Source organism: Myotis brandtii, unplaced genomic scaffold (assembly GCF_000412655.1).
Source record: "Myotis brandtii unplaced genomic scaffold, ASM41265v1 scaffold253, whole genome shotgun sequence".
In the NCBI taxonomy this organism is placed as follows: Eukaryota; Metazoa; Chordata; class Mammalia; order Chiroptera; family Vespertilionidae; genus Myotis; species Myotis brandtii.
In genome coordinates, this window is record NW_005359590.1 from 602,845 (window position 1) to 621,100 (window position 18,256).

Genomic DNA, 18,256 nt, shown 5'->3' on the forward strand with positions numbered 1-18,256 from the left:
CCGCCGAGTGCACAAATTTTCGTGCACCGGGCCTCTAGTAACTATATAAGCAATGATATATCCCACACTTTCACACTTAGATTCCTTAAGTTCTTTTTATGCTTTTACTATGAATAAGAATACCAGAACCCACACAATTATAGCCTCTTACATAGTCAGATAGGTAAAGGTCACCTTCCAATGACCACATTTGATGACCTTTTCTGTTTCTCCTTAGCTTCTCAGTAGCAATCAAAACTTTGTATAAGAGAGAGAGGGGGGCTGGAAGGGTAGAGAGGGGTGGGGAAAAACATAAAACTGTTAACTATGCCATTCCTTTTAAAAATCTTTTCTTTTCCTTTGGCTTTTATAATTCAGTTCTCTCCAGATACTCCTTCAGCTCTCTGGCCACTCTAGAATTACATCCTCAATGCTTTTTTCTTCTTTTGTTATGTTCTGTTTTGGGAAATTTTATTCATGACCATAATTTTTTTTCCTCAATCCTTCCCCCATCCTGAGCTGTCTGCCTGCTCTCTATCTATGAGTCTGTTTCTATTTTGTTTGTTAGTTCAGTTTGCTTATTAGATTCCACATATGAGTGAAATCATATTGTACTTTTCTTTCTGACTGGCTTAGTGCACTTAAAATAATGCTCTCCAGGTCCATCCATGCTGTCGCAGGGATAACATTTTATTCTTTTTTTACAGCAGAGTAGTATTCCATTGTGTAAATGTACAGCTTTTTTATTATTTTAATTATGCTAAAATCCATAATATTGAAACACAATAACATTTTTATTTTAAATAATCACAAATGTTAAAAGATTATATCTTTAAAACTCAGCTTATATTTTTTCAAAAATTTTGTGTTTGATAAAAATACAAATTTTGTTTGTCATGAGTACATTGTCTACTCTGGTCTAGATCTTAGCATAAGAAATAATTTGACATGTAAAACAGGATGCTCCTTTTAGTTCATTTATTTTCAAATTCTGTTAGTAGTTTTATTTTAAAAATAACTTTATTAAGATAAAATTGGCTTAAAAAATACTCCTGAGATTTCTAGTTATTAGTCAGTATAGTAAATCACTTAAATGGTAATATGCTTGAATTACATTTTACAAACTAAAACTGCAGGAACGATTTGGACAGTATTTTTTATTGTATGCATCATCATTCTCCCTTTTTTTTTTTTAATAGCCGGAAATCACTGTGGAAAACCTTCCCACTTATTTAGGGCTTCAGAAACCATTACTTATTTTATTCAGTGATGGCATCATAAACCCTCAGTATCAAAAGGCAATGCTGACACTGGTAAAAGAGAAACACCTGGATTCAGTTATCCCTTGTTGGTTAAATCTGTAAGTATATTTTTAACTTTTAATATGTAAAAGGTAAAGAAAGTGTAATTATTATATTTTCCTTAGGAAATGAAACTCTCTAAACTCTACCTTTGAAGTTAATACTTTGGGACCAATGTACATGTCATTGTGATATTTTAATAACTAAACTCTCTCAGATGATCTAAAATGACCTTCTTTCAGACTGAATTCTGTTCTACAATAATTTTTTTCTCTGTGGTTTTTTTCAGCCTTATTGAGGTATTGTGATATGTATGTATTGTGAAAAGATTCTTCCATCTAGTTAATTCTCACATCCATCACCTCACCTATTTACACACACATGCACACACACACATTGGGGGAGGGATAAGAACAAATTTAAGTTTAATCTCCTAGCAAATTTCAATTATACAATATAGTGTTATCAGTTATAGTCCCCATGTTGTACATTAGAGCTTCAGACCATATTACAGCTGAATGTTTGTACCCTTTTACCAACCTCTCCCTATTTTCTTCAACTCTCAGTCTCTGGCAATCACTTCTCTTCTGTTTCTAGGGGTTTGACTTTTTGTTTTGTTTTGTTTTTAGATTCCTCATGTAAGTGATTCTGTGCAGTATTTGTCTTTGCCTGACTTATTTCACTTTGCATAATGGCTTCAAGCTCCATCCATGTTGTAGCAAATGGCAGGATTTCCTTCTTTCTCATGGCTGAATAATATTCTGTGTGTGTGTGTGTGTTGTATACACACACACATACACACACACATACATACATACTAGGACAGTTAATTTGCATATCTCCCTGATTAGCCAATTGAAGGGTAGCGGTCGTACGCTAATTACCCTAGCAAATTTCTATTATTGTATATAGTGTTATCAGTTATAGTCCCCATGTTGTACATTAGAGCTTCAGACCATATTACAGCTGAATGTTTGTACCCTTTTACCAACCTCTCCCTATTTTCTTCAACTCTCAGTCTCTGGCAATCACTTCTCTTCTGTTTCTAGGGGTTTGACTTTTTGTTTTGTTTTGTTTTTAGATTCCTCATGTAAGTGATTCTGTGCAGTATTTGTCTTTGCCTGACTTATTTCACTTGGCATAATGCCTTCAAGCTCCATCCATGTTGTAGCAAATGGCAGGATTTCCTTCTTTCTCATGGCTGAATAATATTCTGTGTGTGTGTGTGTGTTGTATACACACACACATACACACACACATACATACATACTAGGGGCCCAGTGCATGAATTCGTGCACCTTGAAAGGAACTGTGGGCTGCAAGGCTGTGGTGGGCACAGGGGCAGGTCTCGGCCCATCCTCCACGCCCCTGCCCGGCCTCTCTCCTGCCACGGCCCCCAGTGCCCTGTCTGCCGGCAGCCCTGCTCCTGCTGCTGCTGCTTCCATGTGCTAACGGTACTGGCCCTGCTCACACCCGCTGACAGCGCAGAGTGATTGGGGCCAGTGCCAGCAGTGGGTGCGAGCAGGGCCGACGCCGGCAGTGGGTGCGAGTGGCAGCTACAGTGCTGGCAGCGGGTGCGTGTGGGACTGTCGCCAGCAGTAGGTGTGAGAGGCAGCTGCCAGCCCCGATCGCCCCTCAGGAGCTGGGGGAGGTGGAGAAGCCCTGAGGGGCGATTGGGGCCAACAGCCACAGCTTGCACCCACTGATGGTGCCGAGGGATCGGGGCTGACGCCAGCAGCAGGTGTGAGCGCCAGGTGGGAGCAAAGAATTTTCAGTAACTACCAGAGGCTTGCCCCAATGACAGCAACCGGTGCCCTGCCTTGGTCTGGTGCCCCCGCTCACCTGCTCCACCATCCTGTCACGGTTGACGCCCACCATATTCCGCGCATGCCCCCTGGTGATCAGCGCACATCATAGCAGCTGGTTGTTCAGTTGTTCGATTATTCCACCATTTGGTCTATTTGCATATTAGGGATATACACACACACACACACACACACACACACACAGTCACATACCACATTTTATTCATAATGCAATGAATATGAGGATGCAGATATCTCTTGGACATTCTGTTTTTATTTTTATTTTTGATACATACCCAGAACTGGGATTGCTGGATCTTATGCTAGTCCTATTTTTAATTATTTGAGGAACCATCATATTGTTTGCTATTGCACCAATTTACTTTCCTACCAACAGTGCACAAGGACTCCCTTTTCTCTGTATCCTCACCAGCACTTGTAATCTCTTGTCTTTTTTGTAATAGCCATTCTAATGGGTGGCAGGTAATAAATAGCTCATGGTTTTGATTTGCATTTTCCTGGTGATTAGTGATGCTGAGCATCTTTTCATGTACCTTTTGGCCTTTATATGTCTTCTTTGCAAAAATGTTTAATTAATTCTTCCGGGTGGCAGGTAATAAATAGCTCATGGTTTTGATTTGTGATGCTGAGCATCTTTTCATGTACCTTTTGGCCTTTATATGTCTTCTTTGCAAAAATGTTTAATTAATTCTTCTACCCATTTTAAAATCGGGTATTTTTGTTGTTGTTGAGTTTTATGAGTTCTTCAATTATTTTGGATCCTTTATCAGGTGTGATTTGCCAATATTTTCTCCTATTCTGAAAGTTGCCATTTCATTTTGTTGGTTTCTTTTGCTGTGCAGAAGCTTTTTAGTTTGATGTAGTCCCACTTGTTTATTTTTGCTTTTGTCATACAATAGATTTTTAAAAGTAATTTTTCTGATTTTAAAAGTAATGTCCCTAGATAAAATTTTGGCAAATACAGAAAAATAAACAGATATTTTGGCATTTTCCTTCAGTTTCTGTTTTTGTACTTCTCTATTTTTGAAATGCAGCCTAAATGTTATAGAAAGTTTTCAGTGTATTCACAAACAGTATTTCCTGGAATGTGTTCTAGATGTATGGGCTGTGTTACATGAAGTTTTTTTTTTTAAATATATTTTATTGATTTTTTACAGAGAGGAAGGGAGAGAGATAGAGAGTTAGAAACATCGATGAGAGAGAAACATTGATCAGCTGCCTCCTGCACATCTCCTACTGGGGATGTGCCCGCAACCCAGGTACATGCCCTTGACCGGAATTGAACCTGGGACCTTTCAGTCCGCAGGCCGACGCTCTATCCACTGAGCCAAACCGGTTTCGGCTACATGAAGTATTTTTATATAGTTCACATATTCTAATATACACACTGTTCTTCAAATTCATCAGATGAAAGACATTTTATTTTTGACTCATTTGAAAATTACAAGAATGGGGCAGTGTACATTTTTTGCTGTTGAAGAGTTCTCAAACAGTACAACCTACTGCATGAGACAGAATTTTTCAGGTACCTGTAGGTATCTCAGAGTAAAATTGTATTTCCCATAATGTGGAATATGCTGTATTAGGAAAACTAGGTATCTTAAACTTATGGTTTCCTTCTGTGAACATAATTTAAAAGATAATTTTAGTTTGAAGTTAATCTTTTCTCCTTATTCCCCAAGAAAACAATTTTATTTGGAAAAAAGAAGTATGTATTATAAGTATCTTGTTATTTTGTAGTTTGTAACCATTTAATTTTTGAACTGACATGTGATCAGATACTTGGCTAAACTTGGAAGGAACCTATTGATAATAAGCTGAAATTGTTAAGCCTTTGGACTGTGCCTGTTTTTCATTAAAGCTCTCATTGGTTGCCTTTTTTCCTCCTAAGAGAAACACAGTGCCCATCTTAAAAGAAACTTTTTAAGACTCTGATTACTAATAACATGCTTATAGACCTCATAGTTGTTAGGACATCTTTTCATAAAATAAACTTACTGGCTTGAAACTATATTTAAAGGTTAATGTTCTACAAACTATTCATTATTTTGTTATAGAAAGAAATTTTAATTAGCATGTTCAATTGCTCTCTTTCGTAGAAAGAACACTCCTGTGGGGAGAGGAATCTTGCAGGTGTATTTTGAAGTTCTACCTCCCCTTCCTCTTCTTGTTGTGGTGAATCTGCATTCAGGTGGCCACGTATTTGCATTTCCTTCAGACCAGGCTATAACTGAGCAAAACCTTTTGTTGTGGCTTAAGAAATTAGAAGCCGGCCTAGAAAGTCATATCAGTAAGTTTTCTCTTTTGTTTAATACACACCATTATGTATTTTGTTTCATAGATTTTTAAACTTGAACGATAGTTAAGGAATACTGTAATTAGTTGAATTGTAAATGTTTATAAGTATCCTAAATATTAATTTGCTGATAGCATGGGACAATCTCCTATGTGACAGGTATTAATACTCACAGAAAATAAGTACCATTGTATTAAATTTAGTAATAATAGCTAACATTTATGGAATGCTTACTAGGTGTCTAGCACAATGCTGAGTTATTCACATGCATTATCTCATTTAATTCTCACAAGAGTCACATAAAGTAGTAGTGCTTGTAGAAAAGTTAAGGAACTAGTTAAAAGTCATATAATTAACTAGTAAATGAGGAAGCTTGGATTCCAACCTGTCTCTTTTTTATTCCAGAGCCAGAATTTTGAACCATAAGAAAGTAGTTCCTGGCTTAGGGTTTATGATACTGTATTTATGATATGTTATAGTTTCTACTTTTCTAAAACATGTGAATTTATACTTGTGGTATAGGTGCATATATTAATTTACATATAATTATGGCAACAACAGGTCTGTAGCTATAATTTAAGTAAGTTAATGTGTAATAACCTAGATCCTTAGTATATTGAGGAAATAGTGTGAAATTTGATATAATTGAGTCTCCTCAGGTGCTATTCAAGTATTTTGTTACTGGATACCAGATAAACTATATTATAATAATATTTTGACACTGTTCCATGATAGAAATCTGAAGTAAGGGGGTAAGGGGTGTGTCTGTGTATGTGAATATATGTATATGTACACAAACAAAGTTCTGGTGTACAAACTCCATTTAGTGTGATATTGTCTCTTAACTAGCATGCATGGTATGAGTATACCATTATGCATATTTGTGTATATTTAATTAGGTACTTGAATTTATTTTAAGTGTTAGTCATTGTAGCACACCTGTTCTTCCCAGGTGGTCTGCTTCAGTTCTGTTAAATTAGGCAGTTTAACTAAATTATTATGTTTATGTAGCCTATAGATGGTATTTTTATATTGAAACTAGAGGCCTGATGCACGAAATTCGTTCAAGGGGCTTGGCCCCCACAGCCCCAGCTGCCTCAACCCTTGCAGTTCCTGCTGTCTTGCGGCCCTGCCCACTGATCATTTTGGAAGGTTGTTCCACTGTCTGGTCTAATTAGCATATTAGCTATTTCTTATAGAGGATATAATTCACATACCATAAAATTCCCCCTTTTAAAACCTACAATTCAGTGATATTTAGTATATTCACAAGGCTGTACAACTATTACTACTGTTGAATTCTATATTGTTGTCATCGCCCTAAAAGGAATTTTATACCCATTAGCAATCACTCCCCATTCTTCCCTCCTTCCACCCCTTAACAACCACTAATTTGTCTTTATAGATTTTCCTATTCTGGAAGTTTCATACAAATGGAATAACTTATCATAAAATTTTAAGGATCATTCATGTTATGGCAAGAATCCATAGTTAATTCCTTTTTATGGATGAGTAATATTCCATTATTCTGACTGGGAATCAAACCAGCAACCTTTTGGTGCACAGGACAATGGTCAACCAACTGAGCCACTCCAGCTGGGCATTCCATTGCAATTTGGATGAATGCCTTTGCCAGCTCACTCTTTGAGGGGTTTCCATTATTTCTTTCTATCATTGTTCCTATGCTTGAGTTATTCCTGCAGCCTCTGCAGCAGGGAAGAAGTACTTGTTTTATTAGGTCCTGTCTTCTGTGCTGGCAGGGCCTGCTCTCCACTCTGTGGGAGAGGGATCTGAAATGGGGGTCTTGCCTGACTCTGTTGTAATGGTGCCACAGGTGTCTGCCTCACCTTAATTTCTTCAAAATTTTAGTTTGGATTTACACTTAACTTTGATCAAGTTCTCTGACCTTTTTAGGCCTTGGCTTTTTCATCTATAAAACTGGGATAATAATTATACTTACCTCATGGGGTTGTAAGGTTAAAATGGATAATGCCTGGTATGTAGTAAAGGCTCAATAGATGCTAGGTATTATTATCATTACTAGTTTGATAATAATGTATCTATTACCCATATATAATGAGAGTTTTATTTGCAGTTGAACACCTTTGTAGTATTCCCCCAGCAAATAACTAGCAGAATTGTGATACCTGGTTTTAGGTGTTTTGTCATCATCTCAGACCACTAGGCTGCAGTGTTTACTTTTTAAAATACTGCTAAATATGTGCTATGCTTTAATTTGAACTTTTCTTAAAGACACTTTAATGTCTTTAGTAAAGATATTTTATTTGCATCTTGCAAACTACAAATAGTTAGTCTTATCTCCTATTCATTACATTCAAGAAAATATTATATCCGATTATCATTTTTGTATCTGCTAACCTGGCAACAATAATTGGAAATTACAGGGGTAGCTTACATTTAATATCCTGCTGATGTCCCAGGTACTAGAATTTTATATAATTAAGTCCTGTTGAACAAATTATATACCAATGAGTATAGATATACTTCATATGTACAGATTTTTTTTTGAACTTTAATCCACTCTAGGAAATTAGAATTTAAATGAATTTCTTAAGCGTTTAAATATATTTATTTGATTTATGAGAGATGCTTAAGTTTGTATTTTATGACATTTATTACTTTTGTCACATTGCTAATTTTTTCATGTAACATTCTTTCACTGAAATTTATTTTTAAAAGGTTTACTTGGCATATTTCCTTATATAGTTCATTTCTCAAAATAGTATTTTAAATGGACCACTAAATTCTAAAATTGTTTTGTAGGATCTGTGTACTAAATGGAGAAAAGTTAGCTAATTTATCTCATATACATCTTATCACATATATTATGATATCAAGCTCAAATCAGTTTTCCTCTTCTAATGACCAATGTTTTAAAAGGAAGGAGACTTGACTTGGGGTGGTAAATACACAATACAATATACAATGTGATATATTATAGAATTGTATACCTGAAATTTATATAATTTTATTAACCAATATCACCCCAATAAATTCAATTTAAAAAATGGTGCTAAGATTCACTATGACAAGCCCATCTAAGAATTATTCAATCCATCTGTCTGTAGTACAGTTGATTCCATAACAACTTTTAATTATCACTGTCTATATTTATTTTTATAAAATGAAGTATGTACAAGGGATGTTAAAAGCTTCAAAAGAGGAAAATGCTTTAAAATGTTAGGAAATCCTTGTCTAGATAAGAAGTAAATATGCATGTGCCAAAAATTTATTTTTGAATCATTTATAAGGAACAGTTCCAGTTTTTTGGGATAAAGGCAGTGGTGGGCAGGGAAGCAAGAAACCTTTTCATTTTAACTTGTACCTATTGATGTGATAATCTCATAAACATATTACTGTTTTCTAAAACTTCAACAGGATTAACTGGCAGGGAGATTATGGACCTTTTGTTTTCTTCCTTACTTTATTTACAATATTATAGTGTGCAAATATAAATAATAGATTGGCTAGTAATGAGGAGTGTATCAAGTTTCTTAAACAATGTAGTAAAATAAATAGTTTTGCTTAGGTAAGTAAAAGTGATAAAGTTTTCACTTCTACAAATATATTTTTAAAAATAAAACATTTTCTTGCCCTAGTTGGTTTGGCTCAATGGATAGAGCGTCAGCCTGCAGACTGAAAGGTCCCAGGTTCGATTCTGGTTGAGGGCACATGCCCGGGGTTGCGGGCTCGATCCTCAGTAGGGGGCGAGCAAGAGGCAGCCGATCAATGATTCTCTCTCATCATTGATGTTTCTATCTCCCTGTCCCTTCCTCTCTGAAATCAATAAAAATATATTTTTTCAAAAACACCGTTTTTAAGTATATTTATGTGGTGGTTTTTTTTATCTGTTCATCGTTAACTCTTGATTGTATCTTTTTTTTCTAGCAATTTTATCTGCTCAGGAATGGAAACCTCCTCTTCCTGCTTATGATTTTCTACGTATGATGGATGCTGCAGCATCTCAACATCCCACTAGGAAAGGTCCTGAGTATATGAAAGAAACTGACATTCAGGAGAATGATAAACAACCTGAAGATAAATCAGCAGTAAGAAAAGAACGGATTGAATTATAGGGAATAAAGCACTGGAATAGAAGTAATGTGTTTAAAGCAGAAAAATCAGTTAGGCGTGATAAGAGTTATGATGTTCAAAAATGAGCTGATTCAGTAGGGCTGTGGAAAGCTTTCCAAGATCTATTTGGCTTATTTAATAGGCTTAAGAATTTATTTCATTAAAAAATAATACTAAATTATTTCAAATTTCTATAATATGAGCCATATTTGTAATTTAGAATTTTCTAGTAGCCACATTAAAGAAAGTAAAAGCAAGCAGGTCAAATTATTTTTAATAATATATTTCACGAGAAAGTATAACCAAAATAGTTCATTTAACATAAAAATGAGATATTTTGCATTCTTTTTTTTCATATCAAGTGCATATTGTATACTTAATGCACGGCTCACTTTAGAGTAGCCACATTTCAAGTGCTCAGTAGCAACATGTGGCTGGTAACTACTGTATCGGACAGCTCTGCGCTAGACAAGAACTGGTATAATTAATTTAACTTAGTTCTAGCCTAATGTATTTTGAACTAAAATATAAATGTAACTCTAGTTTAATCACAGTTGACTCCACAGTGGGATCATACAGCTGGCAGTTGTATCTGTTCTGTTTTCATGATGTTAAAACTATAGTGTTTCTTAACCAGGGAGCAGTTTTGCCCCCAGGGGACTTTTGGCAATGTCGAGAGTCATTTTTGATTAGGGGTGTTATTGGCATCTAGAGGACAGAGGCCAGGGATGCTGCTAAACGCCCTATAATGCATTGGGCAGCCTTCCACAACAAAGAATTATCCTGCACAAATGTCAGTAGTGCCAAGATTAAGTAACCCTGTGTTAAACTAACCATAGCAGAGTGGGCTCCCTGAATTTTTTGGTTCTACTCAGTTACTGTGTTTGAAAAAATCTTGAATATTAGCTGGTCTTATTCTGATTATTATCTGGACACAACCTTATCTTATAAATTCTGTTTATAATATTTTTAAAAAGTAATAACATAACCCTAAAAAGGACTCAGAGTGAGATATATTATATATCACAATATAATATATATTGTGTTAGGTTTATTATATATTCTATATATAGAGAGGCATATTATATAATAGAATATATGACAGTTCTTATATATAATATAATTCTCATAGATATAAAATATATCTGTAAAAGAATCTTTTTTTTACTTTTTAAATAAACTTTTTATTATTGATAGTATTACAGATATCTCCCCTTTTCTTCCCCTTTATCCCCATTCTCCCAGCCCCTCCCCTCCCCATGTCTTCACTACCCTATTTCCCATGTCCATGGGCTATGCCTATAAGTATCTAAGTTCTTTGGTTTATCTCTTCTCATCCCCCCAGCCCCACATTGAGGTATGTCAGTCTGTTCCCAAATTATTAATAATCAAAGTCGATTAAGAAGTCAGCAATATTGACCTTTAGAGGGTAGCATGGGCCAGACCTGATACCATGTATTTTTTAAAAATCACTCTGGCCTCCCTGGTTCCTCTTTTGTCGCAGTTTTTTTAATCCATTTATCTTCTGATGGGCACTTGGGCTATTTCCAAATCTTAGCTATTATAAATAATGCTGCTGTGAACATAGGGGTGCATATATTCTTTCTCATTGGAATTTTGGGGGTTTTAGGATATATTCTCCAAAGTGGAATTGCTGAGTCGATCTCTCTTAACCTTCTTTTATTTCTACAAGTTATAATTGCTAAATTTCAGATTAAATAGGAATTAACATTCTGTCATTCTCCTCAAAAATAAATAAATAAATAAATAAATAAAAGAGGCTTCCTCATCTGAACCCTCTGTGAAATCTATCCTTGCAAGCTATCCTCTGAACAAATCAAGTGGTCTCCCAGGCCATTGGACCTCTTTTATATAACGAGAGGGTGTGATTAACCAAAAAAAATAATTTTTCATTCCAACAGCACTTGTTGGGCTTATCTGTTTGTAGCAGTAGTTCGTCGCAATTTTGCTCTATGCATTTTTGAGACATTTGTTGAGACCATCCTATTTGGTGCTCCACTGTATTTCTCATTATACTACATACTTGGTATATCTTGTGCTTGAAATTTTCTCCACATATGGTTTACCTAGTACAAATGACTTTCATAACAGGAATTTTAAAAAAATTACAAACAGCTCAATTTCAATAAATGCATAAATTTTAGTGTAACAGGTCATTTGCTACTACTCTCAGTATCTCCTCCTCAATTTTTCTCCTGTAGCATGTAATGTATATTATTTCAGTTAATTCCCTCCCTCCCTCCCTCCCTCCCTCCCTTCCTCTCTCTTTTTTGTTAATCTTCACCTGAGGATATTTTTTCCATGGCTTTTTAGAGAGAGAAGGGAGGGGGTGAGAGAGAAACATCAGTGTGAGAGAGACATGTCTCTTGGTTGCCTCCCGCACGCACCCTGACTGGGACCGTGGATTGAGCCTGCAACCGAGGTATGTGCCCTTTACTGGAATCAAGCCCTTGACTCTCCACTCCGTGGGCCGATGCTCTAACGACTGAACAAACTGGCTAGGACTTGTTTTTATTTATTTATTTTTAAATATATATATTTTATTGATTTTTTTACAGAGAGGAAGGGAGAGGGATAGAGAGTTAGAAACATTGATGAGAGAGAAACATCAATCAGCTGCCTCCTGCACACCCCCCACTGGGGATATGCCCGCAACCAAGGTACATGCCCTTGACCGGAATCGAACCTGGGACCTTTTAGTCCCTAGGCCGACGCTCTGTCCACTGAGACAAACCGGTCAGGGCTGTTTTTATTTCTAATATGGGAGATATGAGATAAACTCTAAATATAGCTTGTAATAATAAAACATTGTCAGCCTAACCATTAGAAAATGCTTATTAATTACAAGCACAAAGAAACAGGAAATCGATTAGTCACTGTATTAAAGCCAACATTTTTGACAGTTATTAATACACGGTTTTAAAATATTTTTTAAAAAGTATATGGATTTTAGTTTACTTTCATATTCTCTACATATACCCTGTATCTGTTGGTTTTCTTTGGTTGCAAGCAACACAGATTCAATCCTGGTTAATTTAAGCAAAATGGCAATACAGTCATCTCTTGGTGTCTGAGAGGCATTGGTTCTATGACCCCTCCCTTCGAATACTAAAATCTGAGGATGCTCAGGTCCCATGTGTAAAATGGCATAGCATTTGCATATGACTTATATTTGCATATAACTTATATTTGCACATAGGCTACAGCACGGTGTGCCTACACATCACTTCACATAATCATGTGGATTCAGCGTAGTGCTTAGTGTGTAGCAAATATAAGTTTTGTGTTTTGGAACTTTCTGGGGTTTTTAAAAAGGTAATTTTGATTCATGGTTGGTTGACTACGTGGATGCAATATCCATGGATATGGAGGGCCGACTGTATTGGGTAATTAACGGAATTAGAAGAAAATTTAAGCAAAGATAGGAACCAAGGATCTATATAGCAGGAACTAACAGCTCAGTGTTGAATTAGTTCCAAATATTTTTCTAATCCTCTCTGATGTGGGGAGTCCTGTGAAAGTTGGTTAGGGGAAGAGTAAGCAGACTTCCACAATGTAGAAGAGGTAAGTTTCACAAAAGAAATCTAGATTCTGTTTACCAGAAAAAGTGAGAATGAATGTGAAGGGGAGGAAAAGGTGTGACTGTGGAGAGGTTGTCCTTACAACACCACTTGCTGTTCTTCCATCTGTCCTTCGTATCCTTTCAGGTCTTCCTGTCACATCCTCCTGCCCATTTTTGAGAGCTTCAAGAGCCCTGTCTCCTCGCCCAAGTGCTTGTAGTTTTCCTGTATGTTCCCCAATCTTCTAAAAGACTTGTTGGCCAGTGCATATGTACATTTCTCATAATATCTCATCACTCACCTGTCAGATTCTTTGTCTCTCCTGCCACACCTGCTGGAAGGTAAACATCCTTGGGCCATTGCTTCCAGCTCTTGTGTTGAAATTTTTCATGAGCTGTTTTTCCAAAATTCCTGGAGTTCATCCCTCAAGCTATGCTTCTTTTAAGAGCTAATTAAACATGTTTGTATGCTGAACAATAAGAGTTTACAGATCAGTAAGTGCCTGTCTTTGGTAATAGAAAGTAATCAAATAGTAGGTATACCTTGGGAGCTGTGCTTCCACTTAAGATGTAGAAAGCTGCAAGAGAATGTTACTCCCACCCTAACAAGAAAAAAATAATAACTTTTCTTATACCCATCAGAGAAGGCAACCAAAGGAACTGAAGTCAGAGTGACAAGACCTCCTTTCAAGGAAAGACAGGAGATATGAACCATCCCACCTTTGGCAGAGTATCGGAGGCTGCCAGTAAAGCAAGTAAAGAAAAATTATTAATAGTTTAAGCTTTTACTCAACCTGCCAGTTATGTTAGCTTCCAGTGTCCTGAATCAGAGACAGAGGACTTAATTACTCACTGTAATAGCATATCCCAGAGCGTCACTATTTGTATTGGTTCCCTGACTGCAGCCCACACTGGGTTGCGTTATAGGGAAGGAACCCTGAGAGCTCAGGGAACCTAAATATTTGATATGGGTATTATGCATGCGTGCCTTTGCTCTGGAAGGAGACATATTTATTATAGTAGGGAGTAATCAAAACTGTCTCTCTTCTAGAGAGAGATGGCGTTTTCCCAGTTTGAAAAGATAGTCCAGAACACAGGCAGTCTGTCAGGGCCTCTATTCACAGATCATGCCAGGAACACGAGAGACCCAGGAAGAGCTGTCTCCCAACAGAAATCAGCTAAAATTTTAAATAATTCTTTTAAGGCCAAGTGTGGACTAAAAAATACTACCTTAGAATGAATGGGAGTCCTGACATGATAGTAGTTCACGTTCACTCAGGAGTGCCTTTCCACCAGCATCTGCAGCGTGTGAATGAGAGTGATTGGGGCAGGAGCCTGGCAGGAAGAGGTTCCTCGGTGACACAGACATGCAGGTAGTGGTTGATAGAATGATATTGGGTGGCAGATGTGAAACACTGTCTACTTCAGTGGTTCTCAACCTTCCTAATGCCGCGACCCTTTAATACAGTTCCTCATGTTGTGGTGACCCCCAACCATAAAATTATTTTCGTTGCTACTTCATAACTGTAATTTTGCTACTGTTATGAATCATAATGTAAATATCTGATATGCAGGATGTATTTTCATTGTTACAAATTGAACATAATTAAAGCATAGTGATTAATCACAAAAACAATATGTAATTATATATGTGTTTTCCGATGGTCTTAGGCGACCCCTGTGAAAGGGTTGTTCGACCCCCGAAGGGGTCGCGACCCACAGGTTGAGAACCGCTGGTCTACTTCCTCAGATGTTTCCTGCTGTGTGAGTAAAAGCGTTAGCCTCTATAGAAGAGAGTGCAAACCTTCCTGCCTCCAAGATCCACTGCCTGTGGTGGAAGAATAAATGTAAAAACCTTTTGCCCCTGGGAGAGATAGAAAACCTTGGGCCCAGAATTCTGTACCAATACCAAGCAGAGATCTGTAATTACTGAGAGAAGTACAAGAACATTTCTCCTGTTCAAACCTATGAGAAGTGGCCATGTTTTTGCTGCCATGGGGGAGGAGGTAGAAATTCTGAGGCCTCACCCTAGCCCCCAGGTGCACAGCCCTACCTAAGCCTGAGAATGCACAAGGAAAACTAAGAATTTCTGCCTCCACCCATCTCCTCAGCTCAGTATCAGATAACAAACAAGAGCCGTTTACCGCTTTGGGAAGGCACAAAACTGTAAATGACACAGGTAAGCAGGACGTGCTAAAAGCTGAGGGAGGAGCAGGAAAACAAACCCTCTGGCACCCAGGTCCTAGTCTAAGTACAGGGTAATAGCAGCCATCCCTGGAGGAACATGCAGACTGGTGAACCAAAGGTAAAAGTAACAATAAAATCTAAGCCTGTTTTTACTAGATTTACTCAGTCTTCCACATGGCCCGGGGTAAATATTATTTATCTGTCTCTACTATTCTCCATAAACTGCGGCATTCAATCTAAAATCTTGACTTAAAAAAAAAAATAACAGAAAGCAGTCCATTGCCAAGAGATAAAATAAATGATAGAATAAAACTCGACAGCCAGTCGGCCTGGTGGTCAAATCCCTCTAGTATTAACTACAACAATCAAGGCGCAACTAGAACAAGACTGCGCACAAAGCCCACTAGGGGGTGCACCAAGAAAGCATAAAAAATGCGGAGACAAAAAAACATGACAGAAATGGAGGATATAGAGCTACAAATTGCAATTTTGAGGGCTTGCAAAAATGTGCTAGAAGCTGTCAATAAACTTGAGGAGAGACTCACGAAAACTAATGAGACCCTCGATGCTATGATAAAGAACCAACTAGAAATTAAGCAGACACGGACTGAAATAAAGAATATTATACAGACACCCAATAGCAGACCAGAGGAGCGCAAGAATCAAGTCAAAGATTTGAAATGCGAAGAAGCAAAAAACACCCAACCGGAAAAGCAAAATGAAAAAAGAATCCGAAAATACGAAGATAGTGTAAGGAGCCTCTGGGACAGCTTCAAGCGTACCAACATCAGAATAATAGGGGTGCCAGAAGATGAGAGACAGCAAGATATTGAAAACCTATTTGAAGAAATAATGGCAGAAAACTTCCCCCACCTGGTGAAAGAAATGGACTTACAGGTCCAAGAAGCGCAGAGAACCCCAAACAAAAGGAATCCAAAGAGGACCACACCAAGACACATCATAATTAAAATGCCAAGAGAAAAAGACAAAGAGAGAATCTTAAAAGCAGCAAGAGAAAGAGTCTCAATTACCTACAAGGGAATACCCATACGACTGTCAGCTGATTTCTCAACAGAAACTTTGCAGGCCAGAAGGGAATGGCAAGAAATATTCAAAGTGCTGAATACCAAGAACCTACAACCAAGAATACTTTATCCAGCAAAGCTATCATTCAGAATTGAAGGTCAGATAAAGAACTTCACAGATAAGGAAAAGCTAAAGGAGTTCATCACCACTAAACCAGTATTATACGAAATGCTGAAAGGTATCCTTTAAGAGGCGGAAGAAGAAAAAGGTAAAGATACAAATTGTGAACAACAAACATGCATCTATCAACAAGTGAATCTAAGAATCAAGTGAATAAATAATCTGATTTACAGAAAAATAAAAAATAAAAAAAAATAAAACTCAGAAATGACCTATATATTGAACTATGGGACAGAAACTTTAAAATAACTATGATTAAAGTGTTAAAGGAATTAGTGGAAAAGGTGGGCAACCTACATAAACAGTTGGACAACTTCAGCTGTAATGCAAATGCTAGAAATAAAAGTAACATGATGCCAACAGCAATGAAGAATACCTTTTTGTGGACTCATTAATAGACTTGGCGCAGCTGAGAAAAGAATCTGCACTTGAAGATAAGTCAATGAAAAGTATCCAAAGTGAAATACAAAGAGAAAAAAATGAATAAATACAATAAGACAGATGATTCAAAGCTGTGGGATAAAATCAAACTGTCATACATGTAATTGGAATTTCAGGAGAAGAGCAAAAAAACAAAGCAGAAGTACTTGGAGAATAAAGGCTAAGGAATTTTTGTAAATGAATTAAAAATAAATCACAGTTCTAAGAAGCTCAGAGAAGCCTAAGTAGGGTAATTTAAAAATAAAAATACCTAGACACATCATAGTCAAATTACTAAAGACCACAGATAAAGAGACTTTTGTGAAGATAACCAGAGCAAAGAAACAGATTCTCATTCTCTTCTCTTGATTCCTCACTCTCCATTTTTCAACCCTTTGGAAAATAATTAAGCCATTCTTAGCTTAGGGGTCACACAAAAAGACAGGTCATTGGCTGGATTTGGCTTGCTGGACATAATTTTTCAACCCCTCATCTAAAGCAAAAACTGGACTAACACATGAAATTCGTTCAAATTTAAAATGACAATCTACTTTTATAAAAACCCTGGGTGGTGGTCATCACGTCCAGAACCACCGCAACCAAGCAGAAGGAAGTAACTCCTACAGGGATTGTCTTGGCAATGGCTGCACCCTCCCCCAAGCTGTTTCCCCGGAGCTGTTTCCTGTAAGGGTGGGGTTTGAGGCAGAAACCCGCCCTGGGAGCGTGGAGGCATATCTTTATGAAGTGTGCCCCGCCAGCACGGCCAAGGGTGAACCTGAGTGGGGGTGGCTAAAAGGCTTAGAAAAGACAGACAAGAGAATAAAATCTGGGTCTCGGTGGGACGCTGCTTCTCTGAGAGACAGCGACCATGCCCACAGCTATGTCTTTATTTTATAGTAATTTGCCATGAGGCAAAGTAAGGGCGTGACCAAGATGTTTACAACATTCTCCTGGGTTTCAATCCTACTCAACTACATGCACCTGAACTCTATCAAGCCTACATCACTCAGGCACATGGGGCCATGTGTTCAGACCATAGGTTCAAGCTTACAACTACAGCTGTTGGCTATAATTGTGCTGGGAGGGCCCTGCCCTCCATGCTGGGACTTGCACGTGGCAATGAGAGGACTGTGCCCTCTCATCAGTCCAAGGCTTGAACCTGACCAAAACACTGTAGCGGCTCCCCACAATAAAGTTTTAATTCTGTTTCTTTGTTACTAATGTTGTGGCCCCACCCCATAACAAAGAAACAATTTCTGGAGGATGAGGCCTAGGAATCAGGATTTTAAAAAGATTCCCAGGTGATTCTAATGTGCAGCCAAGGTTGAGAACCACTTCTATAGATAATATTAAAAATATATCTAAA

The 18,256-nt window shown here is 37.3% G+C and overlaps 1 protein-coding gene across 1 annotated transcript in view; it reads left to right on the forward strand.

The window, feature by feature from the left end:
- Nucleotides 1-18,256, forward strand: part of TXNDC16 (thioredoxin domain containing 16) — a 101,465-nt gene that overhangs the window by 73,149 nt on the left and 10,060 nt on the right. Inside the window, exons 17-19 of the mRNA XM_005867909.2 lie at nt 1,179-1,339; nt 5,206-5,396; nt 9,312-9,472. Coding sequence (XP_005867971.2) covers nt 1,179-1,339; nt 5,206-5,396; nt 9,312-9,472 — 513 coding nt within the window. The remainder of the gene's footprint in view (nt 1-1,178; nt 1,340-5,205; nt 5,397-9,311; nt 9,473-18,256) is intronic.